At 55.8% G+C, this 10,335-nt stretch overlaps 1 protein-coding gene across 1 annotated transcript; it reads left to right on the top strand.

Annotated features, from left to right (window-relative positions):
* The first annotated feature begins 1,522 nt into the window (after positions 1-1,522).
* On the top strand, positions 1,523-5,997 carry LOC140856345 (uncharacterized). Its single transcript, XM_073253451.1, has 3 exons — positions 1,523-1,546; positions 2,525-3,525; positions 5,583-5,997. Exons 1-3 carry the CDS (start codon positions 1,523-1,525, stop codon positions 5,995-5,997), a joined length of 1,440 nt encoding a protein of 479 aa, XP_073109552.1.
* Positions 5,998-10,335: the final 4,338 nt, after the last annotated feature.

Genomic DNA, 10,335 nt, shown 5'->3' with positions numbered 1-10,335 from the left:
TTCAAGGGGTAACCGACGCTCTCTTCTTCATCGGCTTTCCCGCCACACTCCGCAAAGCTGCCCGGGCCTGGTACTCCGATCTTCGATCGGGGAGCATCCATTCCTTCGGACAGCTCGAGCACTCTTTTGTGGCTCACTTCAGCACCAGTCGGAAGCCGCCGCGAACGTCGGACAGTCTTTTCTCCCTCAAACAAGGAGAAAACGAGACACTCCGATACTTCGTGACGCGGTTCAACGCGGCCACGCTTGAGGTCCGAGACCTCAACGAAGACATGGCCATTTCGGCCATGAAACGGAGGTTGAGGGCGTCCCGTTTTACTTACTCCCTGGACAAGACCCTCCTCCGGACGTACGCCGAGCTGCTGGAGCGCGCATACAAGTACATGCGCACGGATGAAGGAGCTTCCGACCGACGCTTGGCCGAACCCAGAGGCCCGAGGGAGAAGCAGAGAAAGGGTCGGGAACCCGCTGCGCCCCGTCGGCCCCTGACCGACAAACGGGCCTCGCCTCCACGACGGGACCAGAGGTCGCCCTGCCAGCGGAGCCTGAGACCGACACGCCTCAGGTACGATTCTTACACTCCCCTCTCTGCCCCTCGTGCGCAGATTTTGATGAAAATCGAAGGGGAAGAATACCTGCGACGGCCTCCGTCTCTGAAGGCAAAGGGCCTCGACCGACGGAGGTATTGCCGGTTCCACCGGGGCCACGGCCATAATACCGAGCAATGCATCCAGCTTAAGGACGAGATCGAAGCCCTCATCCGTCGGGGGTATCTCGACAAATTCCGAAGGAACCCGCCGACTCAGCCGGTCGCCGACCGACGACCCCAGCCGACCGAGGAAGTGACGACTAACCAGCCGACAGTCGGAGTCATCAATATGATTTCCAAACGACTGGGCCCGGGGACGTCTGCCGGAGGGGAGTCAACGAAGAGGCCACGCCAGGATGATGTAATTGCCTTCTCGGAGGAAGATGTTCGGGGCATCCAAACACCCCACGACGACGCTGTTGTTGTCTCGGCAACAATAGCAAACTACGATGTAAAAAAAATTTTTGTAGATAATGGAAGTTCGCGAACGTTTTGTTTTACTCGACTTTCTCCCGGATGCGATTATCGAACGACCGACTCAAGAGGGTCCCTACATCCTTGGTAGGCTTTGCCGGGGATGTTGTCACAACAGAAGGGGAGGTCACCCTGTCCGTAACGATCGGCACCGAACCACGGCAAAGCACGATCCATTTGACTTTCACGGTCGTCCAAGTGCCTTTGACCTACAACGCCATACTTGGAAGGCCCGGACTAAACGCGCTCAAAGCGATTGTCTCGACCTACCACCTCTTGGTTCGATTTCCGACCAAAAATGGGGTCGGAGAGATGCGCGGAGATCAACAGCTCGCCCGACGATGCTTCCAGATCTTCGCCCAAAGCGATGAGTTGAAGGACTCCCTGACGATCGACAAGCTGGACCCACGGGAGGCAGGAGAACGGGGTGAACTGGCTGAGCAGCTCGTCCCCATCCCGATGGCTGGGGATCCCGACCGAAAGGTATGGGTCGGTTCTCAACTACCCGACCCAGACCGACGACGGCTGGTGGAGCTGCTGAGAGCCAATGCCGACGTATTCGCTTGGTCGGCAGCGGATATGTCGGGCATCCCCCCAGAGACAATGATGCACTAACTCAACATCGATCCGACTATGAGGTCGGTGCGACAAAAGAAAAGGTCTTTTGTCTTGGAAAGACAGAAGGCCATCGACGAAGAAGTGGATAAGCTACTCGAGACGGTTTTTATTAGAGAAACCACCTATCCCGACTGGCTCGCGAACGTTGTCATGGTGAAGAAGGCCAACAAAAAATGGAGGATTTGTATCGACTACACCGACTTAAATCGGGCCTGCCCGAAGGACAGCTTTTCACTTTCGAAGATCGACCAGTTGGTAGACGCGACGTCCGGATTTCGACTACTCAGCTTCATGGACGTCTTCGTCGGGTACAATCAGATCTGGATGGTGCCTGAAGACGAGGAGCACACTGCCTTCGTGACTCCCAAGGGTCTCTACTGCTACCGAGTAATGCCCTTCGGGCTGAAAAATGCCGGCGCCACCTACCAACGACTCGTCAACAAGGTCTTCAAAGACCAGATCGGGCGCAACATGGAAGTATACGTCGACGATATGCTGGTGAAGAGTGCGCAGATTCAGGATCATGTCCGGGATCTTGAAGAGGCTTTCCGCACTCTACGACGACACCGGATGAAGCTGAACCCGACCAAGTGCACCTTCGGAGTAACTTCGGAGAAATTTTTTGGATTCCTCATCTCGCAACGAGGAATCGAGGCCAACCCCGAGAAAATTAAGACCATCATCGACATGCGGCATCCGGACACCAAAAAGGAAGTCCAGCAGCTGAATGGGAAGATCGTCGCCCTCAGTCGGTTCATCTCTCGGTCGGCTGAAAGATGCCTCCCGTTCTTCAAAACCTTGCGGCAGGCCAAGCAGTTCTCTTGGCCGGACGAGTGCCGGCAGGCCTTCGAGGAACTGAAGAAGTACCTCGCCTCCCCGCCACTCCTTGTGAGGCCGGAGGTCGGGGAGGTCCTGTACCTCTACTTGGCCACTTCCCCGGAGGCGGTTAGCTCTGTGCTCGTCCGGGAAAATGAGAATCGGGTTCATCAACCAGTGTATTATGTCAGCAAGGTGCTCCATGAAGCTGAGACCCGGTACTCAAAGGCAGAAAAGATGATTTTCGCCTTAGTCATTTCGGCACAGCGACTCCGTCCGTACTTCCAAGCACACGCCATTATGGTCCTCACCGACCAGCCCCGGAGGGCTATCTTGCACCGACCTGACAAGTCGGGACAGCTGGCGAAATGGGCTGTGAGACTGGGCGAATTCGACATCCAGTACCGACCGAGACCTGCCTTAAAGGCCCAGGTTCTTGCCGACTTCATCGCGGAATGCCCGACGACCGACATGCAATCGGGGGAGGGAGACCCGGTGAAGGTCGGGACCTTCGACTGTTGCCCCGACCCGGCCTGGGTACTATACATCGATGGGGCTTCCAACGCTCAGGGGAGCGGGGCCGGTTTTCTGCTCACCAGCCCGGAAGGAGTGGTCACCGAACACGCCCTCCGATTCGACTTCAAGGCCTCCAACAATCAGGCCGAGTACGAGGCGCTCGTTGCGGGGTTGAAATTAGCACTAGAACTCGGGATAGACCGACTCCAAGTCTTCTCCGACTCCCAACTGATTGTCAAACAGACCAAGGGCAAGTTCGAAACACGGGATCCGACCATGGCCAAATATCGCCAAAAGGTGAAAGATCTCGTGACACCCTTCAAACACTTCGAGATCTCCCACATCCCCAGGGCAGAAAACGCTCGGGCCGACGCGCTATCCCGGCTCGCGATGTCCGACTACGATGCCTTGGGCCGGACTTTCATGGAGAATCTCGGGCGACCTAGTATCGACAAGGTCGATGAGGTGCTACAACTGACGACCGAATCAAGCTGGATGGACCCAATCGTTCGGTACTTGCCCGACGGGATCAACCCCGAGGATCCCACGGAGGCCAGGCGGCTCCGATGGTCGGCCTCCCAATATGTGATCATGGATGGCCGACTCTACAAAAGGTCGTTCTCCCTTCCCTTGCTTAGGTGCTTGAGACCGACCGACGCAGACTATGCTCTCCGAGAAGTGCACGAAGGGATCTGCGGGAATCACTTGGGGGCAAGTCTCTAGCCTACAAAGTCCTGCGACAGGGTTACTATTGGCCCACCATGAGGAAGGACGCGACTGAGTTGGTCCGGAGGTGCGAACCTTGCCAGAAGTACGCTAATGTGCAACACCGACCGGCCAGTCAAATCGCTCCTATTGTCGCTCCATGGCCTTTCGCTCAGTGGGGGGTCGACATTCTCGGCCCTTCCCCTCCAGCATCGGGTCAAAAAAAGTTCATAGTTATCGCCATCGACTACTTCACCAAATGGATGGAGGCCGAACCCTTGGCGCAGATTACCGAACGAAAGATTGAGGACTTTGTCTAAAAATTCATCATCTTCAGGTTAGGGTTACCGCATACCATTATCACCGATAATGGACGGCAATTCGACAACCAAGACTTCAGAGATTTCTGCGCAAGGTTTCACATCACGCACCGACTGACTTCGGTCGGGCACCCACAGTCCAATAGCGAAGTCGAGGTGACCAACCGGACCATACTGTACGGGCTCAAAACCCGACTAAATGAAGCCAAAGGCCTCTGGGTCGACGAGCTGGGCTCCGTTCTGTGGGCTTACCGAACGACCCCCCGCGTACCGACAGGGGAGTCGCCTTTCGGTTTGGCCTACGGGACGGAGGCGATGATCTCACTCGAGATTGGGCTGCCGTCTACGAGGGTCGAGCAATATCAAGAGCCGGACAACTCTGACTGTCGGAGGGCCGACCTAGACCTCCTCTCCGAACTGTGAAACAGGCTCAACTTCGCATGGCTTCTTACCGACAGAGGGTAGCCCGGTACTACAACGCCAAGGTCAGACCAAAGCTTTTCAGGCCTGGTGACTTAGTCCTGAGAAGGGCAGAGGTCTCGAAGCCCCTGGATCAAGGGAAGCTGGCTCCGAACTGGGAAGGGCCCTACAAGGTAGCGGATACCTATGGTCCGAGGGCCTACCGACTGGAGACTATGGAGGGGAAACCCATTCCCCGGACATGGAACGCCGACAACCTGAAGTTGTATCACCAATGAACCTTCTACTTGTTCATTCGGAATACCAATCCAGTTCGAAATTTCAAAGTTTCAACTCTTCGACTGACGATCGGTGCTTGCCAAGAAGGTCGGGTCCCGACGTCCTGACCCGGACTTGGTATCCGCCTGAAACCCACAACCCCGTCGTCAGTGACACGTCGAACTTTTACGAAGATCGATACATCTATATTGACAGGAGTTGGCACTCTTTCTACGAACGAACTTTTGGGCCAGACGATCGGCTAACCTACCGACTGAGCCCCGACCAAAGAAAGGCGAAATGCCTATGCGACCGCCGTCGCAACTTGCCGACCGAGCTACGGTCGGTCGAAGGATATTCGGCTTACCACCGTCTATCGCACGATGCGATCTCAGTCGCATTCACAACTCACCGACCGAGCTACGACCGATCGGGAGATATTCGGTTTACCACCGTATATCGCGAGGCGCAGTGCAGATACCCGACACGAGGGATCGGGATCCGACTTGTCGGTGTTCCCCTGATTAAATCCGTCAGAAGGCATTCGATTGAATGCGTCGGAAGAGACCCGACTACCGAACCTTTATCCTGCGGTCGGTCGGCTTCCGACTCAACAAACGCGCCCGACTCATGGCCGGAGGAAGGATGCCCGACTTACGACCTCGACCCTCAAAGGCAGGTCCAAAGTCGGGACTTGTCCTACCTTCGTGGCAGCGCGAGTTACCGAACGTCTTAACCGACCTATATGAGTTGGCAACCTACGAGTTCGGACGCATTCTACAACACATGAAAGAAAGAAAAACAGGCAGGGAGAAAAACGTTTAAGACTGATTTCATTCAAGATAAAAAAAAGCTTACAAAGCCAGGTCGAAGCCCGGTTACAAGTATTCTAAGAGAAAAACAAAGAAGGATAAAAGGGCGAGGCCGCGGTCACCCTTCCGAGTCGATCTCCTCGACCGACGGAGGCTCGGGGATTACCGGTGTGTCCACCTGGATCGGTGCTGGGACGTTTGCCGGAACAGGATCGTCGGCCGGCAATGGAATGGCGGTCGGTGCCAGATCATAGGTCGCGGCCGTCTCTCCATCGGCAGTATGATCCTGGACGGTCTCTCCCGCCTCTGCGACACCTCCCGACGGCTGGTCGGCCATCTCTTTCGTGGCTTGATCATCGGCCCCCGGCGGGACGATGCTGCTGAGATCCAGCTCTGGGTACAGGGCTTGGACCGCATCCCGACCATCCTCGTACCCCACCCGGTACGATGCGAAGCTGGACTCAAGTAGCTCCTCCCGGTACTGGTCGGAGCCACGAAAGTCATCCACCGCCCGACTCGCCGACTCCTTCGCCGACCTAGCTTCGTCTTCCGCCCGACCGAACGACTCCTTCGCCGACTCTGCTTCCGCCTTCGCTATGTCAGCGTCGGCCTGGGCGATCGACAGATCCTCCTCGGCCTTAGCAAGCTTCTCCAGGCTAACCTGGAGCTACTCGCGTTCGCCCTCGAGTTCGGCGGCGACACCGTCTCGCTCGCGCCGCAGACGATGTACAGTCCGACCCTTGTGCTTGGCTTCTTTTCGGGCCGACTTTAGCTCGGACCCGAGACGAAAGATCTCGTCCACCAGCTTCGTCTCCCGGTCGGTCGACTGCTTCAGGTGCTCGACCAGCATCGCCCTGTCAGCTTCGACGGCCGCCGCCCTGTCCTTCCAGGCCACCCGAACGTTCCCGAACCTCTAGTATCCGGCCTCAAGTTCAGACATGGTGTAGATCAGCTGCCGATGTGAGTGTCACGTCAGGAAAGCAAAACAATAAAAATTCTAAGGAAAGAAGAGGCGAAGTAGAACTTACCCCGACCATGGTCGGGTAGAACGAGGATAGCATCTCGGTCACTTGTCGAGACTTCAGCACCTCCATGTCGGCCGGGAGGAGAATCCCCTGGCACAGCCTCCTGGCCAAGTTGTGGTCGGCCAGCGCCGACGCACCTTCGGGGAACTGAAAGCTGGCCGGCACGGTGCGACTCCCCGACCTTGTGTCGTCGGCGGGGTCCATCGGGGCTTTCCCCCGGTCGGCCACCCCGGCCAGTGGATCCGACAAGGAGGGGATGCTCGAGTTTGACGCGGCACCCCCCGTTGCAGCCGCAGAAGCCGCCGGATGTTGTTCGGATTTCCGAACATCATACGGTGCCACACCTGCCGGCGCAACCGCCGATGTCCCTTCCACCGCTTCCTCCGCCGGCCTCTCCTCCGGTTGCGCTGCCGGAGCCGCGAGTGCTATCACCGGCTCCGACTGGTCGATCGTCGATGCCTCGACGGTCGGAGCCGCTGTGGAAGGCTTCTTCGGCGGACGCGAAGGTCCTGCCCCCGATGCCGGCCTCTTCCTCGCCGCGTACTGTCGGATCTCGGCGTCGGTCGGCCGCATCCTCGGAGGTGTCCCTGCGATACCAACAGAAATACTAATCTAAGAACTCTATAACAAAGGCCGAATGAAAAGAGAACCGAGGGATCGGGCGATACCTAGTCGGGGGACCAAGCTCAGGCCAGCGTCATAGAGAGCTTGTTCGGTAACAAGCTCCCTCTGCTTCGGGACCGATATGTCCTTGAGTCGGTGGAAGTCCTCCCGGACGTCCGCCTCCACCCGACTGTTCTCGTTTGCTTCGGTTCGGGGCACGCCCCAGTGAGAAGGGAAGCCCCAGGGAGAAGAAGATGAGACGAAGAAGAACTGGTTCTTCCACCCGTGGATGGACGATGGAAGACCAGTGATGAAGGAAAGACCCTTCCGGGGGTTGAAGAGCCACCACCCTCGGACCTTAGGGTGGGGTCGAAGCACAAAAATTGCCCGGAAGAGCGAAATGCGAGGGTTGGTCGGCAGAAGCTGACACAACAAAGCGAAGCTGATTATTAGTCGGACGGAGTTCGGTGCCAATTGCGTCGGACAAAGTCCGTAATAATCCAGCAGATTCCGGACGAACTCCAGAATCGAAAGCCGAAGACCCGCGCGGAGATCTTCGACGTACAATGCCAATTGGCCCGGCGGAGGGCTGTTAACCCGACCGCCGACCCCTGGGGCAGAAAGTTGAAACTGCTCCGGGATGTGATACTGATCCCGAAGCCGATCAACGTTCGACCTCGAAAGCGAGGAAACCTCAACTTTTGGAGTCGATCGAGGGTCACCGGTCGGATTTCCCGACCGAGCCCCCCGAGATGGAGTTCCGGCCATCGGAGGCCAAAAAAGAAGAAGAAGAGGCCAAAGAAGAAGAAGAAGAGGCCAAGGAAGAAAAAGAAAGGAAGGATCACGAACCCCAGGAGATCGGAGGGGGAAGCAGTTGCCGGGGACGACGGAGAAAGCACTCGGACAGAGTCTCCGCGGCAAATCGTCAGAAATGAGGCCTCAGATGAAGGACCCCATATATATAGGGCCGTTCAATGGCCGAGATGACGCCGCGCCGACCGAGACTCCCCGGATGGACGATACGTGGCGGCATCTGGGCCCTCCCTTCGTCCCGGTGGTTCGGCGCACCCATCCCGGGACGGCCGCCCCGCCTTCATTTAATGCAAAAGACTTCGGCCTAACGACCTCCGACACGTGGCGAAAGGGCCGCGGGACGGAATTAAATCGCCCGCGGTGGTTCGCATTCCCGATGGGACGCCTGACAGCGCCCCGCGTTCCCAGAATCGGCGCTGGGCGGTGGTTTGCGTTCCCCAGAAGGTGTCGGACATCCGATCGTCTGACACCGAATCATCCGGCACCCGATCGCCTGACACCGACGTGACACCTGACGCCGACAGGACGGGACGTCTGACACCGAATGGACGTCTGACACCGACTGGACGCCTGACGCCAGCGGATCGCACGGCATTCATGAGACGTCTGACATCGCATCAACCCGCAGTACGGTCGGAATTAGGCACACGGTGATTCCACTCCTTTTCGCCCAGCGTCGCTGCCCAAGCGATGACATCGGCCAGCTCACCGTCTGACTCAGGAGTGGAGGGGGGCAACTGTTGGGGAATACCGACCGACCCCGCTCACGCCGGCTTATAATCGGGCATACCGACCGACCGACGGAGCGACCGACCGACCGACGGAGCGACCGACTGACCGACCGACCGGCCGGTCGACCGATCGATCGACGGACGTCATCACCGGCCGATTAACGGCCCTCTACCGACTGTGGACATGCCGGTCGGACAGACCTTTTTCACTTTCCGGACCGACTGAACCAGGAAGTCCAATGGCCGACTCTCGCAACATGCCCGGCTGACCATTGAGGGGGCCCGAATCTCCACCCGACGCCACACGGGTGGCAACCGACCTGGGGTCGGTCGGCTCCTCCGATCGTCGTACAGCCGCTAGAGCCTGTCAGCCCTGACAGCGACATGCGGCTCTGGCACCTTAGGGCACTATCCCGTCTAAAGCATCGTCAACCCTAGTGATTTGACAGCCCCACGGTGGTGTGACACTTTCACGGCGATTCTGACAGTCTACAGTGAGTTGACAATTCTTCAATTGTCCGCGCCATTAATGACAGCGCCGTACCACGCTCCACTATATATATATCGGGGAAGGCAACAGTGCAGGGGGTCTGAAAAAATAACAGGCTTGCTCTCTCTCTCTCCCTCTCTCTCTCGATTGAGCTCTCTGTCTTCATTTCACTGTTGCCCAGTCACCTCTCTGACTTGACCGTCGGAGGGTCTCCGCCGGAGTCACCACCGGTCTGTGTGGACTTTCTTTTTTGCAGGCGCTCGTTCCCAGCGACCAGGCGACGAGGGGATTGGCCGCAACATGACCGCATCCAGATATATCATTAGCCCAACTTGAGTCTGAGTCCGAGTCCATATTTAGGTCCGACATGGGGTCTGAATTCAAATCCAAATCTAATCCAGTTCAATTTCAAAATGGGTTCATCCATTTAACTGTCTTCAAAGAAACCCATGTTGGTTCCATCTTCAAAAAAAAAAAAAAAAGCTGATAGCAGCACTTCAGAGGTTATCAATTCCAGAGCACAGGATTGTGAAACTTTTTCAAAATAGCGCTCGTAATTGTATCAGCACGGTCACTATCATTTTATTCACAGGTGGGACGAGTTAATTTGCCATTTATACCCATGATGTTAAAAGGATGCAGCAACTAGGGAAAATGTTAGTGAAGAGTTATGTTAGCTTGTTGATTCCGTTGATGTACACGCTTAGCGTGCTCATAATATTAGCATGATCATCATTGAATTGAGAAGAAATTAAGGATAAATGAAGATTGGATCATGTGTTTGGACACTTATCTTTTATTTATTGATACAAATTGCCTATTACAACTCAAGCTGACAAATGGAAGATGTAGAAGTGTAGACGTTAAAATAATGCCAAAATTGACGTAAAAAATTATTAAATGGGTTCATGCAAGTCTAGTTTTTGGTCCAAGAAGATAATTCAAGCTAGCTCAATTAAGTCCAAGTTAGGCTCAAGTTTAAGTTTTTCAAAAATTTTTGGATTTAAGTCTGATAGGAAATCTGAAAAAAATTAGGACGAAGCTCAAATAAAGATATGGACCAGCCCAACCTGACCTATGTCAGTCCACCATCTCGAACGTGTTCATTGAGAATGTTGGCAAGCTGATCTTAATGTTCTGGCATC

Source organism: Elaeis guineensis, chromosome 3, assembly GCF_000442705.2.
Source record: "Elaeis guineensis isolate ETL-2024a chromosome 3, EG11, whole genome shotgun sequence".
Classification (NCBI taxonomy): domain Eukaryota; kingdom Viridiplantae; phylum Streptophyta; class Magnoliopsida; order Arecales; family Arecaceae; genus Elaeis; species Elaeis guineensis.
Note: the sequence above shows the minus strand (reverse complement) of the source record. Positions and strands in the feature narration are given on the sequence as shown.

Excerpts from the sequence above, each read along its gene's own strand:
- LOC140856345 (XM_073253451.1), top strand. The coding sequence starts at position 1,523 with ATGGCTGGGGATCCCGACCGAAAG. Across the intron at positions 1,547-2,524 it reads CTGGGGATCCCGACCGAAAG|GCCTTCGAGGAACTGAAGAA; the intron begins GTATGGGTCGGT and ends GAGTGCCGGCAG. Across the intron at positions 3,526-5,582 it reads TGGATGGACCCAATCGTTCG|GTCGAAGCCCGGTTACAAGT; the intron begins GTACTTGCCCGA and ends TTACAAAGCCAG.